Source organism: Oncorhynchus mykiss, chromosome 26 (assembly GCF_057628025.1).
Source record: "Oncorhynchus mykiss isolate SJ-2025 chromosome 26, ASM5762802v1, whole genome shotgun sequence".
NCBI lineage: Eukaryota > Metazoa > Chordata > Actinopteri > Salmoniformes > Salmonidae > Oncorhynchus > Oncorhynchus mykiss.
Window position 1 is genome coordinate 43,068,974 of NC_143047.1, and position 18,267 is coordinate 43,087,240.

The window sequence follows — 18,267 nt, forward strand, 5'->3', positions numbered from 1 at the left end:
CTGTGAGAAAAGACTATGCTAATGCTAGTCTCTTGGCTGAGAGAAAATACTATGCTAATCCTAGTCCCTTGGTTGTGAGAAAATACTGTGCTAATGCTAGTCCCTTGGCTGTGAGAAAATACTATGCTAGTCTCTTGGCTGTGAGAAAAAAACTATGCTATTGCTAGTCCCTTGGCTGTAAGAAAATGCTATGCTAGTCCCTTGGCTGTGAGAAAATACTATGCTAGTCTCTTGGCTGTGAGAAAATACTATGCTAATGCTTGTCCCTTGGCTGTGAGAAAAGACTATGCTAATGCTAGTCTCTTGGTTGAGAAAAAAGACTAAGCTAACGCTAGTCTCTTGGCTGTAAGAAAATACTATGCGAGTCTCTTGGCTGTGAGAAAAAAACTATGCTAATGCTAGTCCCTTGGCTGTGAGAAAATACTATGCTACTCTCTTGGCTGTGAGAAAAAAAACAATGCTAATGCTAGTCTCTTGGCAGTGAGAAAATACTATGCTAATGCTAGTCTCTTGGCTGAGAGAAAAGACTATGCTATTGCTAGTCCCTTGGCTGTGAGAAAATACTAAAAGGCTAGTCTGGTCAAAAGTAGTACTCTATATAGGGAATAGGGAGCCATTTAGGATACCGTTCATGTCATGGTGATAATGACAGCAGCAGTTGTACATGTGCAGTGATGATGTGTAACCCTGTGATAATTAAGCACCTGTTTCAAACTAAGGCTGCCCAATGAATCACATTTTAATCACAATTGCAATATTTAGATTTTTTTTTTTCATGCCTTAAGTTCAAATGTAATAAGGGTCCCCTGGAAAACTCTGACCAACACTTTGGTTCCTAGCCTGTCACAACAACTTCTACTGTACCTGTTGTTTTCAACCATAGAATCAGAACACTCATTGTATTTCTATGATCCCAACAGTTCACCCAAGTGTTTTGATCTAAATCGCACGTAAAATCTCAATCCCAATATTTGGTTAAAAAAAAGTTTGCTGAAACTTGTTACCTGAAAAAGTATATATCCATATACCTGGCACTGATCACTGCACACAGTATCAGATGACCAGATGGCCCGAAAGTAGTGTACTACACACTGAGTGTACAACTCAATATTGGAAAGATGTTCTTAACGTTTTGTACACTCAGTGTATAGGGAATAGGGTGCCATTTGAGACGACATCAACAAGCCCAAATAACAGAATGATCGTTTTCAGTTGAACGAATAGAATGAGATCATGTTCATCTTTACCATCTAAAATTTATTTATTTTTCTGCTCTTTTGCACACCAATATCTCTACCTGTACATGACCATCTGATCATTTATCACTCCAGTGTTAATCTGCAAAATTATAATTATTCGCCTACCTCATGCCTTTTGCACACATTGTATATAGACTCCCCCTTTGTTTTCTACTGTGTTATTGACTTGTTAATTGTTTACTCCATGTGTAACTCTGTGTTGTCTGCTCACACTGCTATGCTTTATCTTGGCCAGGTCACAGTTGCAAATGAGAACTTGTTCTCAACTAGCCTACCTGGTTAAATAAAGGTGAAATAAAATAAAAAAAATAAAAAAATGTACTCATTTTTATTTTCAAGAAACAGTCAGTCCTGTATCACTAATAGTTCGATTCACAAAGCAACTCAAGAGTAGGAGTGGTGATCTAGAATCAGTTTAGCCTTTTATATCATAATGAATATGATTCTATGGACAGCGGGGACCTGATCCTAGATCAGCACTCCTACTCTGAGACACTTTATGAATAAGAATTGCAGGAATTTTAAACTGCAGCATGTTCTCTCAGTCTCATTGCAAAATGTATAGAACAGCTATTGCAGCAGCTGCTCTTCCTGGGGTCCACACAGAACATAAAACATGGCATAATACAGAACATTAATAGACATGAACAGGTGAAGGACAGGGATACATGCATTTAAAATAAGAATATAGAAATGTAAAAAAAGGTCCTGTTTGACATCTGTGCTCTCTACACAAGAAACTCTTTGATGAAGGTGCAGCATACCATAGTCATACCCTAGTCATACCCTGGTCATACCCTGGTCATACCATAGTCATACCCTACTCATACCCTACGCATACCCTAGTCATACCCTAGTCATACCCTGGTCATACCCTGGTCATACCCTAGTCATACCCTGGTCATACCCTGGTCATACCATAGTCATACCCTAGTCATACCCTAGTCATACCCTACTCATACCCTAGTCATACCCTGGTCATACCCTAGTCATACCCTAGTCATACCCTAGTCATACCATAGTCATACCCTAGTCATACCCTAGTCATACCCTAGTCATACCCTGGTCATACCCTAGTCATACCCTAGTCATACCCTGGTCATACCCTAGTCATACCCTGGTCATACCATAGTCATACCCTAGTCATACCCTGGTCATACCCTAGTCATACCCTAGTCATACCCTAGTCATACCCTGGTCATACCATAGTCATACCCTACTCATACCCTAGTCATACCCTAGTCGTACCCTAGTTGTACCCTAGTCATACCCTAGTCATACCCTAGTACAGTGGTATTCAAAGTGGGGGTCGGGAACCCTGGATGAGTCGCGGGGGAATTGCAGTGGGGTTGCCAAACTATATCAAAATATTTATTAGAATTTTTGTTGGAATAAAAAAAGTCAAGATTTCATATTATTGTATGGGACAATAATACCAATGTTTTTGAAAAATATAATTTTATTGAGTAATTTTGATGAGAGAGATAAAGATGTTAAGAATTGAAGGTTATTTGTTAATGTACAGATTTGAAGGTGTTGTCATTAGATTTGCGGTGATTTTTTATTTTTTTGTAGAACGAATGTGAGAAGGTTACTTTTTCTGTTGACTTTTTAAAAGGACATTCTACTCAAAAATACAGGAACGTTTGTTTTTTTTACATCCAAATCTATTTTTAAAAAAAATGCAAATGGCATGTTCCAGAAGGGTCCAGACACCTTTTTTTGTGATATCACTTGTTATTTAATTGTTTTATTTTTATTCTTTACTGCAAATCACTTCCTCATCCTTGTTCTGCAGTTTGGGGCCCTGAAAAACATTAACAAAGGCTCCAAAAACACCCAAATATGTCCTTTAGGAAACACTCTCAGTATAGTGATGCAGGTCTTTAGGTGTTGAACACCTGACATTGTCATTCTGAACTTCATGCACAAGGTTATAATAACTTTTGTGTGAATCGAGCTGTTTCCCTTACTCAGCTGTGCAGGCCGGGTGAGCCTGTATAGTATACAGGCGAGCTAAGTTTTAATGTTAGCAATGTTAGCTAAGCTTATCAAGCTAGCTAAAATGTTATTGGTTGAAGAATTGTTATGACTTCAAAAGCACGTGAACACAATCATGTCAGACGTATCACTTTCCAGTGTCCTATTTCTCACGAGCACGTGAAGCCAGCAACAGTGTACCAGAGACAAATACCATAAAATGACCATAAAACATTTGAAATATATCCCAATTTGTGATATTTATTGGTTGAAGTTTAGAGGTAGGCCTAAACAAGACTTATTTAACAGTAGTAGGCTATAACCCATTTTATAATACATATTTTTGCATTATTGGTTATTGAACAGTATAGGGTCCATTGACAATAACGCAATATTAATATTGATAATTTATGCAGTTGATTATTTACAAAAATTGACAAATGAATGAAAATGTATGATGTAATATTGATGTAATCACTGATCATAGAGTAAATGAGAACAGGCTGTGTCCACAATATCTCCTACAGCTTTAAAAAGAAATACAGGCATACACCCGTGTAAGATATACATTTTCACCCTGAACATATTGTCATCCGGTTTGGGGTGACGTTCGGCTCAGAACCCATTCGAATAGAGGCAGTGTGTGAACGTTCTCTGGTCCATTTCAAAGTTCCCTCTGAGCGCTGGATCCGCCCAGCCGGCTGGAGACGCGCTCTGATTAGCCCGTTGAGGCTCATTTGCATTGACGTCAGTAAAGGCTGTAGGTCAATCCTTGCGGCAGCTTTTATTGGACGTGCTGCTGTCAAGCAGTGCCGAAGAATTGGAAGGGCAAACGCTCGAAAGGCAGAGAAAAATACTTAAATAATTCACCATTATGTAGCGAATTTCTGTATTTTGCGTTTATAAAGAACAATCACCCATCTTCCTTACTGAAAACCGAAACTTGGGGGACGCGCAGCGGTCTGTTTTTATGCGATTGGTCTGATCCAGAGGAGGTACCTCTTCAACAGATAATTTGACAGCACTCTTCATATTTTTTTTCAGAAAGAGGAAAAAATTGCAACTCATTTTTACCCAGTTTTCTATCTCTGTCGGGTCGTCATCAAGCTGACAGTGGATGTCTGAATGAAGATTCCACCCAAATATTTCTGTTTCGCCTAATTGGTATTTTTTTGGCAGATAAATGGCATGTTTTGTCGGACTAAATTGCATTTTGTTGCAAGGGGGAGTCTTGAGATTGGAGCGACAGTCGAGGGGAGCACCATGCAGTGTGAATATTGTAGCCTGTTGATGATGGGGGTATATGAGGCTGGAACAAACTGTCGTGAGAACCGGATTGTGCCCAACGTCTTGAAATGAAGTGGCTAACCAGATAGTCAAAGAAAAACATTAGTTCAATGGAATTGGATGGTTTTGGGTGGGGAGGACGGTTTCAGCAGAAGGCTTATTGGACGAACATGGATCAAACTTCTGCTTGAATTCAACCAGAAGACTGACGTTTACTTGAAAAGAGTAAAGTTTTTTTTTTAAATACATACATTCAGAAAGAGAGAGAGAGAGCAAGTGATGTACGAATCCGAGGCGGGGAAGCCGTCTCATGAAGGATAAATCGGCCCTGGAATAGAACCACAGAACAGCGGCGTTCTATAATAACGGGATTCGTGTTAGCAATAATAAAACGACGCGTGTAGAAAATCTCTCAAAATTGCTTCATGTAAAAAAATAATTAAAAAGCAGAGAGAGGAAATCTGTTTCCTGGTTAGGGGGGGTGGGTGGGTGGGGGGGAAGGAACATCTATTATTCATGCTTAGTGTTAGAGAAACTAGAGAGAGCGTTTAGCATTACGATTTATCAAGAGGGAGAAAAAGACCCCCCAGAAGATATCAGTGGAGGGATACCGAATGACAGTCGTCCAGGTATTGGTAAAGCACTTGAGCTAGAGGGATTGTCAGAAGTGGGGTTGAAGCATGGGCTGTGCTTCAAGCATTCATATCTCCGATAGGGTGGTCTATCAAAGTGGAAAGGAATCAGATGATTCCCAGCAGACCAATGCCACTCCTGCCCCAGGACTTCTGATCAAACCCAGCACTATCAAGGTGAGACACACACAGGCCACTCGTCTTGGAGAAGAGCCACACACACAGACACACACACACAGACACACACACACACACACACAACAGACCCACACACACACATACCCACACACACACAGTTTCTCCTTATGTGTTATGTCTAAATGTCCCATACTTCCTTCTACAGTACCATCCAATGTATTTATGATTCGGTGATATGAGGATGTTGAAACGGGTGCTGTACGGCATTAATATGGACCATCAAACCTTGTGATGTGCAGCATCAACCTCCTCTTCTGTCTGTCTTTACTTTCCGAGCAGGAGAAGTGGATTAGGCGTCAGGTCCAAATGTATGACCTCGGTGACCCACGCCCCCTCCCTCCACACAGAGCAGGTCGTAGGGGGGTCATACAGACCGTATTGTTCAGTCTTCCATAACACTATATAGACCATAAGGCCTAGCCAGGCAGGCAGCGTGGAGGACATACATCTCCAACCACGTCACAGTTTCCCCGGCTATTTTCTCTCACGAATAGATGGCATTTGTTTACAGCTTGTGGTTATTTCATATCCAGCCAACTCTGTGTGTGGGAGTAGTTGAAATTCAATCTAACAAGCAGTACAGAATTTGTACAGTCGCATACTGACACATGTTGGGCCTACAGTATTTAAACGTGTAATGTTTGTAAATAAAATAGCAGGATGTTATTTGAACTCTGTGAAAATTAACAGGTGGACTCCTGTCAAATGTAGGACACCTACACTTCGTGTGTGTGTGTGTCTTCTCCAAGAAGAGTGGTCTGTGTGTGTGTGTGTGTGTGTGTGTGCGCATAGTGCTTGGCAGTACTGTAATTGTGTAAATGAAGATACAGTGAACATGACCGTGGTTTGATTGAATATTCCCTGTAGTCATCATTGGTCCGTCGTGTTCATTCACATTAATGCATGTGGACGTGGCTGTTGGGGCTGTTAGTGTAGAATGTATTCACTCTGACATTCATGTTGTTTACTACGCGTCCAGGATGGTAAAAGCCACGTCATCAGTCTGTTGGGCCATAAAACCAACAAACGGTGACATGTCATCTAATGTGGTACTGATTGAAATCTAGCAGGACTTTTCTGTCCACACACAGTTTGATCTGGGCATAGAGTACATCCAACTCACAATGTTGATACAGACATGTCAATTAATGTGATCGAAATCACGTCATGGACTTTAATCACGTCACAATGTCATCCTTTATCTAGGATATAGTACAGTATGTAGGCCTGTCCAATCACAGCAGTATGTAGGCCTGTCCAATCACAGCAGTATGTAGAGGCAGTATGTAGGCCTGTCCAATCACAGCAGTATGTAGGCCTGTCCAACCACAGCAGTATGTAGAGGCAGTATGTAGGCCTGTCCAATCACAGCAGGTGTAGAGGCAGTATGTAGGCCTGTCCAATCACAGCAGGTGTAGAGGCAGTATGTAGGTCTGTCCAATCACAGCAGTATGTAGGCCTGTCCAATCACAGCAGGTGTAGAGGCAGTATGTAGGCCTGTCCAATCACAGCAGGTCTAGAGGCAGTATGTAGGCCTGTCCAACCACAGCAGGTGTAGAGGCGCAGTATGTAGGCCTGTCCAACCACAGCAGGTGTAGAGGCAGTATGTAGGCCTGTCCAACCACAGCAGGTGTAGAGGCAGTATGTAGGCCTGTCCTGCTACACGAACCACAGCAGGTTTTGAGGCAGTATGTAGGCCTGTCCAACCACAGCAGGTGTAGAGGCAGTATGTAGGCCTGTCCAATCACAGTATGTGTAGAGGCAGTATGTGTAGAGGCAGTATGTAGACCTGTTCAACCACAGTATGTGCCTGTCCAATCACAGTATGTGTAGAGGCAGTATGTGTAGAGGCAGTATGTGTAGAGGCAGTATGTGTAGAGGCAGTATGTAGGCCTGTCCAAGCACAGTATGTGTGGAGGCAGTATGTGTGGAGGCAGTATGTGTGGAGGCAGTATGTGTGGAGGCAGTATGTGTGGAGGCAGTATGTGTAGAGGCAGTATGTGTAGAGGCAGTATGTGTAGAGGCAGTATGTGTAGAGGCAGTATGTGTAGAGGCAGTATGTGTAGAGGCAGTATGTGTAGAGGCAGTATGTAGACCTGTTCAACCACAGTATGTGCCTGTCCAATCACAGTATGTGTAGAGGCAGTATGTGTAGAGGCAGTATGTGTAGAGGCAGTATGTGTAGAGGCAGTATGTGTAGAGGCAGTATGTAGGCCTGTCCAAGCACAGTATGTGTGGAGGCAGTATGTGTGGAGGCAGTATGTGTGGAGGCAGTATGTGTGGAGGCAGTATGTGTAGAGGCAGTATGTGTAGAGGCAGTATGTGTAGAGGCAGTATGTGTAGAGGCAGTATGTGTAGAGGCAGTATGTGTAGAGGCAGTATGTAGGCCTGTCCAAGCACAGTATGTGTAGAGGCAGTATGTGTAGAGGCAGTATGTGTAGAGGCAGTATGTGTAGAGGCAGTATGTGGGCCTGTCCAACCACAGCAGCTGTGGAGGCAGTATGTGTGGAGGCAGTATGTGTGGAGGCAGTATGTCCAACCACAGCAGGTGTAGAGGCAGCAGGTGTAGAGGCAGCAGTTGTAGAGGCAGCAGGTGTAGAGGCAGTCACAGTTAAAACATCAACACTAGAGGAGTTCAGCACAAGCACCTTTAATCACCCAGAACGTCGAATATCGTGGGATGACCAGTGGGTATACAGTACAAATATACAGTGATAGTATATCGTGGGATGACCAGTGGGTATACAGTACAAATATACAGTGATAGTATATCGTGGGATGACCAGTGGGTATACAGTACAAATATACAGTGATAGTATATCGTGGGATGACCAGTGGGTATACAGTATAAATATACAGTGATAGTATATCGTGGGATGACCAGTGGGTATACAGTATAAATATACAGTGATAGTACATCGTGGGATGACCAGTGGATATACAGTGATAGTATATCGTGGGATGACCAGTGGATATACAGTACAAATATACAGTGATAGTATATTGTGGGATGACCAGCGACCCAAACACCGTGGCTGCTTCACCGGGCGCCAAGCAGCCAAATCTCTGGACATGGAATAGACCTACCTAGATCCTGGGCACAATGTTAATACAGGCAACAATCTAGTACTGGGCAGTACTTATGGAGGCCTGACCTAGTACTGGGGGGTACTTATGGAGGCCTGACCTAGTACTGGGCAGTACTTATGGAGGCCTGACCTAGTACTGGGCAGTACTTATGGAGGCCTGACCTAGTACTGTGCAGTACTTATGGAAGCCTGACCTAGTACTGGGCAGTACGTATGGAGGCCTGACCTAGTCCTGGGCAGTACGTATGGAGGCCTGACCTAGTACTGGGCAGTACGTAGGGAGGCCTGACCTAATACTGGGCAGTACGTAGGGAGGCCTGACCTAGTACTGGGCAGTACGTAGGGAGGCCTGACCTAGTACTGGGCAGTACGTAGGGAGGCCTGACCTAGTACTGGGCAGTACGTAGGGAGGCCTGACCTAGTACTGGGCAGTACGTAGGGAGGCCTGACCTAGTACTGGGCAGTACGTAGGGAGGCCTGACCTAGTACTGGGCAGTACGTAGGGAGGCCTGACCTAGTACTGGGCAGTACGTAGGGAGGCCTGATCTAGTACTGGGACGTACGTAGGGAGGCCTGACCTAGTACTGGGACGTACGTAGGGAGGCCTGACCTAGTACTGGGACGTACGTAGGGAGGCCTGACCTAGTACTGGGACGTACGTAGGGAGGCCTGACCTAGTACTGGGCAGTACGTAGGGAGGCCTGACCTAGTACTGGGCAGTACGTGTGGAGGCCTGACCTGGTACCGGGCAGTACGTAGGGAGGTCCGACCTGGTACCGGGCAGTACGTAGGGAGGTCCGACCTGGTACCGGGCAGTACGTAGGGAGGCCCGACCTGGTACCGGGCAGTTCGTGTGGAGGCCCGACCTGGTACTGGGCAGTACGTGTGGAGGCCCGACCTGGTACTGGGCAGTACGTGTGGAGGCCCGACCTGGTACTGGGCAGTACGTGTGGAGGCCCGACCTGGTACTGGACAGTACGTGTGGAGGCCCGACCTGGTACTGGGACGTACGTAGGGAGGCCTGACCTAGTACTGGGCAGTACGTAGGGAGGCCTGACCTAGTACCGGGACGTACGTAGGGAGGCCTGACCTAGTACTGGGCAGTACTTATGGAGGCCTGACCTAGTACTGGGCAGTACGTATGGAGGCCTGACCTAGTACTGCGCAGTACTTATGGAGGCCTGACCTAGTACTGGGGAGTACTTATGGAGGCCTGACCTAGTACTGGGCAGTACGTATGGAGGCCTGACCTAGTACTGGGCAGTACGTATGGAGGCCTGACCTAATACTGGGCAGTACGTAGGGAGGCCTGACCTAGTACTGGGCAGTACGTAGGGAGGCCTGACCTAGTACTGGGCAGTACGTAGGGAGGCCTGACCTAGTACTGGGCAGTACGTAGGGAGGCCTGACCTAGTACTGGGCAGTACGTAGGGAGGCATGACCTAGTACTGGGCAGTATGTAGGGAGGCATGACCTAGTACTGGGCAGTACGTAGGGAGGCCTGACCTAGTACTGGGCAGTACGTAGGGAGGCCTGACCTAGTACTGGGCAGTACGTAGGGAGGCATGACCTAGTACTGGGCAGTACGTAGGGAGGCATGACCTAGTACTGGGCAGTACGTAGGGAGGCATGACCTAGTACTGGGCAGTACGTAGGGAGGCCCGACCTAGTACTGGGACGTACGTAGGGAGGCCCGACCTAGTACTGGGACGTACGTAGGGAGGCCCGACCTAGTACTGGGACGTACGTAGGGAGGCCCGACCTGGTACTGGGACGTACGTAGGGAGGCCCGACCTGGTACTGGGACGTACGTAGGGAGGCCCGACCTGGTACTGGGACGTACGTAGGGAGGCCCGACCTGGTACTGGGACGTACGTAGGGAGGCCCGACCTGGTACTGGGACGTACGTAGGGAGGCCCGACCTGGTACTGGGACGTACGTAGGGAGGCCCGACCTGGTACTGGGACGTACGTAGGGAGGGCCGACCTGGTACTGGGCAGTACGTAGGGAGGCCCGACCTGGTACTGGGCAGTACGTGTGGAGGCCCGACCTGGTACTGGGCAGTACGTGTGGAGGCCCGACCTGGTACTGGGCCGTACGTAGGGAGGCCCGACCTGGTACTGGGCCGTACGTATGGAGGCCCGACCTGGTACTGGGACGTACGTAGGGAGGCCCGACCTGGTACTGGGACGTACGTAGGGAGGCCCGACCTGGTACTGGGACGTACGTAGGGAGGCCCGACCTGGTACTGGGACGTACGTAGGGAGGCCCGACCTGGTACTGGGACGTACGTAGGGAGGCCCGACCTGGTACTGGGACGTACGTAGGGAGGCCCGACCTGGTACTGGGACGTACGTAGGGAGGCCCGACCTGGTACTGGGACGTACGTAGGGAGGCCCGACCTGGTACTGGGTAGTACGTAGGGAGGCCCGACCTGGTACTGGGCAGTACGTAGGGAGGCCCGACCTGGTACCGGGACGTACGTAGGGAGGCCCGACCTGGTACCGGGCAGTACGTAGGGAGGCCCGACCTAGTACTGGGACGTACGTAGGGAGGCCCGACCTAGTACTGGGACGTACGTAGGGAGGCCCGACCTAGTACTGGGACGTACGTAGGGAGGCCTGACCTGGTACCGGGCAGTACGTAGGGAGGCCTGACCTGGTACCGGGCAGTACGTAGGGAGGCCTGACCTGGTACCGGGCAGTACGTAGGGAGGCCTGACCTGGTACCGGGCAGTTCGTAGGGAGGCCTGACCTGGTACCGGGCAGTACGTAGGGAGGCCTGACCTGGTACCGGGCAGTACGTAGGGAGGCCTGACCTGGTACCGGGCAGTACGTAGGGAGGCCTGACCTGGTACCGGGCAGTACGTAGGGAGGCCTGACCTGGTACTGGGCAGTACGTAGGGAGGCCTGACCTGGCACTGGGCGATACTTAGTGGGGACACAACCACAGCAGCAGACGTACAGACAGTTTTAACACCAGAGAATAATGGGATTGATTCATATGTAATTATTTAATTTAGCCTTTATTGAACTAGGCAAGTCAGGTAAGAGCAAATTCTTATTTACAATGACGGCCTACATCGGCCAAACCCGGACGTCACTGGGCCATTTCAGGCGGTCCCATGTGCTCTGCACATGAACATGAACACAGCAGTTGGAACGTAGCGAATGGCATCAACCATATGGAAACCATGTGTTCTGATGTGTTTGATACCATTCCACTTATTCCGCTCCAGTCATTACCACGAGCCTGTTCTCCCTGATTAAGGTGCCACCAACCCTCCCGTGGGACACAGTGTGCTACTTTATACATCTTCTTTGTGATCGTTCAGAGGACCTGAAGTGCACCATGTCCCAGGCACAACTCTCCCTGCCTGCCTCTCTAGCCCTCCTACCCAGGCCTGGGTCCTGTTCATTAGTGCGCACCGTAGCTAAACGCTTTGCAACTGAACGGAAAATTAAGTGTTTCATTGGAAAACTTCAGGTAGTTCCGTCCTTCCCTGATTCAGTCTGTTGTCTTATGCTTGGGGACTAGTGAAGAAGACCCAGGTCATCAGACCAGACAGCAGAACCACCCAGTCAGACAGCAGAACCACCCAGTCAGACAGCAGAACCACCCAGTCAGACAGCAGAACTACCCAGTCAGACCAGACAGCAGAACCACCCAGTCAGACAGCAGAACCACCCAGTCAGACCAGACAGCAGAACCACCCAGTCAGACCAGACGGCAGAACCACCCCAGTCAGACCAGACGGCAGAACCACCCCAGTCAGACGGCAGAACCACCCCAGTCAGACCAGACGGCAGAACCACCCCAGTCAGACGGCAGAACCACCCCAGTCAGACGGCAGAACCACCCCAGTCAGACCAGGCGGCAGAACCACCCCAGTCAGACCAGACGGCAGAACCACCCAGTCAGACCAGACGGCAGAACCACCCCAGTCAGACCAGGCGGCAGAACCACCCCAGTCAGACGGCAGAACCACCCCAGTCAGACGGCAGAACCACCCCAGTCAGACCAGACGGCAGAACCACCCCAGTCAGACCAGGTGGCAGAACCACCCCAGTCCAGGGAGGCGGCCCCTGTGACGTCCAGGGAGGCGGCCCCTGTGACGTCCAAGGAGGCGGCCCCTGTGACGCCCAGGGAGGCGGCCCCTGTGACGCCCAGGGAGGCGGCCCCTGTGACGCCCAGGGAGGCGGCCCCTGTGACGTCCAGGGAGGCGGCCCCTGTGACGTCCAGGGAGGCGGCCCCTGTGACGTCCAGGGAGGCGGCCCCTGTGACGTCCAGGGAGGCGGCCCCTGTGACGTCCAGGGAGGCGGCCCCTGTGACGCCCAGGGAGGCGGCCCCTGTGACGCCCAGGGAGGCGGCCCCTGTGACGCCCAGGGAGGCGGCCCCTGTGACGCCCAGGGAGGCGGCCCCTGTGACGCCCAGGGAGGCGGCCCCTGTGACGCCCAGGGAGGCGGCCCCTGTGACGTCCAGGGAGGCGGCCCCTGTGACGTCCAGGGAGGCGGTCCCTGTGACTACCAGGCGTATTCTTGCATTACGCAGCCGTTGTAATATTAAAAGGATTTTTGCAGTTTTAATCCTCTTTTCTACTGACCCAGAGTCAGATTAACTCATGGATACTCATGGAAGTTGAAGGTAGTTTCTGGAGCCATTGCTAACTAGTGTTAGCACAATGACTGGAAGTCTACAGGAACAGCTAGCATGCTAGCTTTTTAAAAATGTTTTTTTTTTGCCAAAATGTCGTACTATCCCTTTAACTGTGGGGCTTCCCGTGTACACTTCTGACTGCTTCTAGGAACGTTGTGTTTTAAAGAAGCAGGGTGCACAGGGCTCACCGGCGTCAAAACACCGTGCACTAAGCGTGATCACGTAGTTAACAATGAATCTATTGATCTGTACACTATCAAGTGCCTTTAGCCTAAGGTAGGACTCGTCCCAACATGAAAGGCTTGTAGGTTCTCTGTAGGCACAGAGCACAGTCATGAGTCGGGTCTGGAGTGTTTCCTGCAGGTCTCACATGGTCAGGAGGGAGAAACTCCGGAGGGGGCCCTGTAGACATTGTGACTTGTGAGCAGCTGACAGAGGAACTTGTTAGGGGCTATGTTGGGGCCTAGGAGCGTAAACTCCTCCCCAGTCATGGGTTCAGTCCTACATGGCACCCGATGTAGTGCACTACGTTTGACCAGAGCACTATGGGGCCTTGTCAAAAGTAGTGCACTAAATAGGGAATAGGGTGCCTGTTGGGACACGGATATGATTTGAACCGCTGAGGTAAATGATGAGCAGTATAGCTCTGAATCCTTTTGTGGTTCTCGGTACGTGCCAGGCCTCTCCTTTTTCCCTTTAAAGGGACACTCCTGAATTAAAAAAAAAAAAACTACCAACAACAACAAAAAGCAGCCCTGCCACTTGGCTAGCTGTAAAGCTGGGTGATGATCAGCGATTTAAAGGCCTATATCCTGTCCAGTTGCACGGTGTTGGTCTCTCTCTCTCTCTCTCTCTTTCCTTGAACCTGTTCTATCAGGGCTCAAAACTGCGACCAAAACACTTGCATTTGTGACCCCATGACTTGACAGTGCAACACCAATTTTTTACATTTTGTTGCTTGGGTGAAACTTTGTTTTTTGGGGTCACGTTAGTCTCTGGTTCACATTTTAGCTTTTTAAATGTTTTATTATCAATATGTATTCAAACAGCAATGGGTATTTGTTGGGCTGTTGGGGGGGGTACTGGAGGAACGTTGTTGGGCTGTTGGGGGGGGGTACTGGAGGAACGTTGTTGGGCTGTTGGGGGGGGGTACTGGAGGAACGTTGTTGGGCTGTTGGGGGGGGTACTGGAGGAACGTTGTTGGGCTGTTGGGGGGGGTACTGGAGGAACGTTGTTGGGCTGTTGGGGGGGGTACTGGAGGAACGTTGTTGGGCTGTTGGGGGGGGGTACTGGAGGAACGTTGTTGGGCTGTTGGGGGGGGTACTGGAGGAACGTTGTTGGGCTGTTGGGGGGGGTACTGGAGGAACGTTGTTGGGCTGTTGGGGGGGGTACTGGAGGAACGTTGTTGGGCTGTTGGGGGGGGTACTGGAGGAACGTTGTTGGGCTGTTGGGGGGGGGTACTGGAGGAACGTTGTTGGGCTGTTGGGGGGGGTACTGGAGGAACGTTGTTGGGCTGTTGGGGGGGGTACTGGAGGAACGTTGTTGGGCTGTTGGGGGGGGGGGGGGTACTGGAGGAACGTTGTTGGGCTGTTGGGGGGGGGGGGGGTACTGGAGGAACGTTGTTGGGCTGTTGGGGGGGGGTACTGGAGGAACGTTGTTGGGCTGTTGGGGGGGGTACTGGAGGAACGTTGTTGGGCTGTTGGGGGGGGGGTACTGGAGGAACGTTGTTGGGCTGTTGGGGGGGGTACTGGAGGAACGTTGTTGGGCTGTTGGGGGGGGTACTGGAGGAACGTTGTTGGGCTGTTGGGGGGGGTACTGGAGGAACGTTGTTGGGCTGTTGGGGGGGGGTACTGGAGGAACGTTGTTGGGCTGTTGGGGGGGGTACTGGAGGAACGTTGTTGGGCTGTTGGGGGGGGTACTGGAGGAACGTTGTTGGGCTGTTGGGGGGGGTACTGGAGGAACGTTGTTGGGCTGTTGGGGGGGGTACTGGAGGAACGTTGTTGGGCTGTTGGGGGGGGGTACTGGAGGAACGTTGTTGGGCTGTTGGGGGGGGTACTGGAGGAACGTTGTTGGGCTGTTGGGGGGGGTACTGGAGGAACGTTGTTGGGCTGTTGGGGGGGGTACTGGAGGAACGTTGTTGGGCTGTTGGGGGGGGGTACTGGAGGAACGTTGTTGGGCTGTTGGGGGGGGTACTGGAGGAACGTTGTTGGGCTGTTGGGGGGGGGTACTGGAGGAACGTTGTTGGGCTGTTGGGGGGGGTACTGGAGGAACGTTGTTGGGCTGTTGGGGGGGGGTACTGGAGGAACGTTGTTGGGCTGTTGGGGGGGGTACTGGAGGAACGTTGTTGGGCTGTTGGGGGGGGTACTGGAGGAACGTTGTTGGGCTGTTGGGGGGGGTACTGGAGGAACGTTGTTGGGCTGTTGGGGGGGGTACTGGAGGAACGTTGTTGGGCTGTTGGGGGGGGGTACTGGAGGAACGTTGTTGGGCTGTTGGGGGGGGTACTGGAGGAACGTTGTTGGGCTGTTGGGGGGGGTACTGGAGGAACGTTGTTGGGCTGTTGGGGGGGGGGGGGGTACTGGAGGAACGTTGTTGGGCTGTTGGGGGGGGGTACTGGAGGAACGTTGTTGGGCTGTTGGGGGGGGTACTGGAGGAACGTTGTTGGGCTGTTGGGGGGGGTACTGGAGGAACGTTGTTGGGCTGTTGGGGGGGGGGGGTACTGGAGGAACGTTGTTGGGCTGTTGGGGGGGGGGTACTGGAGGAACGTTGTTGGGCTGTTGGGGGGGGTACTGGAGGAACGTTGTTGGGGGGGGTACTGGAGGAACGTTGTTGGGGGGGGTACTGGAGGAACGTTGTTGGGCTGTTGGGGGGGGGGGTACTGGAGGAACGTTGTTGGGCTGTTGGGGGGGGTACTGGAGGAACGTTGTTGGGCTGTTGGGGGGGGTACTGGAGGAACGTTGTTGGGCTGTTGGGGGGGGGGGGGGGTACTGGAGGAACGTTGTTGGGCTGTTGGGGGGGGTACTGGAGGAACGTTGTTGGGCTGTTGGGGGGGGGGGTACTGGAGGAACGTTGTTGGGCTGTTGGGGGGGGGTACTGGAGGAACGTTGTTGGGCTGTTGGGGGGGGGTACTGGAGGAACGTTGTTGGGCTGTTGGGGGGGGTACTGGAGGAACGTTGTTGGGCTGTTGGGGGGGTACTGGAGGAACGTTGTTGGGCTGTTGGGGGGGGTACTGGAGGAACGTTGTTGGGCTGTTGGGGGGGGTACTGGAGGAACGTTGTTGGGCTGTTGGGGGGGGGGGGGTACTGGAGGAACGTTGTTGGGCTGTTGGGGGGGGGGGGTACTGGAGGAACGTTGTTGGGCTGTTGGGGGGGTACTGGAGGAACGTTGTTGGGCTGTTGGGGGGGGTACTGGAGGAACGTTGTTGGGCTGTTGGGGGGGGTACTGGAGGAACGTTGTTGGGCTGTTGGGGGGGGTACTGGAGGAACGTTGTTGGGCTGTTGGGGGGGGTACTGGAGGAACGGTGTTAGGCTGTTGGGGGGGGTACTGGAGGAACGTTGTTAGGCTGTTGGGGGGGGTACTGGAGGAACGTTGTTGGGCTGTTGGGGGGGTACTGGAGGAACGTTGTTAGGCTGTTGGGGGGGGTACTGGAGGAACGTTGTTGGGCTGTTGGGGGGGGTACTGGAGGAACGTTGTTAGGCTGTTGGGGGGGGTACTGGAGGAACGTTGTTAGGCTGTTGGGGGGGGTACTGGAGGAACGTTGTTGGGCTGTTGGGGGGGGGGGGGGGTACTGGAGGAACGTTGTTGGGCTGTTGGGGGGGGGTACTGGAGGAACGTTGTTGGGCTGTTGGGGGGGGTACTGGAGGAACGTTGTTGGGCTGTTGGGGGGGGTACTGGAGGAACGTTGTTGGGCTGTTGGGGGGGGTACTGGAGGAATGTTGTTGGGCTGTTGGGGGGGGTACTGGAGGAACGTTGTTGGGCTGTTGGGGGGGGTACTGGAGGAACGTTGTTGGGCTGTTGGGGGGGGTACTGGAGGAACGTTGTTGGGCTGTTGGGGGGGGTACTGGAGGAACGTTGTTGGGCTGTTGGGGGGGGTACTGGAGGAACGTTGTTGGGCTGTTGGGGGGGGTACTGGAGGAACGTTGTTGGGCTGTTGGGGGGGGTACTGGAGGAACGTTGTTGGGCTGTTGGGGGGGGTACTGGAGGAACGTTGTTGGGCTGTTGGGGGGGGGTACTGGAGGAACGTTGTTGGGCTGTTGGGGGGGGTACTGGAGGAACGTTGTTAGGCTGTTGGGGGGGGTACTGGAGGAACGTTGTTAGGCTGTTGGGGGGGGTACTGGAGGAACGTTGTTGGGCTGTTGGGGGGGTACTGGAGGAACGTTGTTAGGCTGTTGGGGGGGGTACTGGAGGAACGTTGTTGGGCTGTTGGGGGGGGTACTGGAGGACCGTTGTTAGGCTGTTGGGGGGGGTACTGGAGGAACGTTGTTAGGCTGTTGGGGGGGGTACTGGAGGAACGTTGTTGGGCTGTTGGGGGGGGGGGGGGGTACTGGAGGAACGTTGTTGGGCTGTTGGGGGGGGGTACTGGAGGAACGTTGTTGGGCTGTTGGGGGGGGTACTGGAGGAACGTTGTTGGGCTGTTGGGGGGGGTACTGGAGGAACGTTGTTGGGCTGTTGGGGGGGGTACTGGAGGAACGTTGTTGGGCTGTTGGGGGGGGTACTGGAGGAACGTTGTTGGGCTGTTGGGGGGGGTACTGGAGGAACGTTGTTGGGCTGTTGGGGGGGGTACTGGAGGAACGTTGTTGGGCTGTTGGGGGGGGTACTGGAGGAACGTTGTTGGGCTGTTGGGGGGGGTACTGGAGGAACGTTGTTGGGCTGTTGGGGGGGGTACTGGAGGAACGTTGTTGGGCTGTTGGGGGGGGTACTGGAGGAACGTTGTTGGGCTGTTGGGGGGGGTACTGGAGGAACGTTGTTGGGCTGTTGGGGGGGGGTACTGGAGGAACGTTGTTGGGCTGTTGGGGGGGGTACTGGAGGAACGTTGTTGGGCTGTTGGGGGGGGTACTGGAGGAACGTTGTTGGGCTGTTGGGGGGGGTACTGGAGGAACGTTGTTGGGCTGTTGGGGGGGGTACTGGAGGAACGTTGTTGGGCTGTTGGGGGGGTACTGGAGGAACGTT

The 18,267-nt window shown here is 51.5% G+C and overlaps 1 protein-coding gene across 1 annotated transcript in view; it reads left to right on the forward strand.

The window, feature by feature from the left end:
- Window positions 1–3,992: 3,992 nt before the first annotated feature.
- Window positions 3,993–18,267, forward strand: part of pde8a (phosphodiesterase 8A) — a 186,889-nt gene continuing 172,614 nt past the window's right edge. The window contains exon 1 of the mRNA XM_090223180.1: window positions 3,993–5,335. Coding sequence (XP_090079306.1) covers window positions 5,207–5,335 — 129 coding nt within the window. The 5' untranslated portion in view covers window positions 3,993–5,206. The remainder of the gene's footprint in view (window positions 5,336–18,267) is intronic.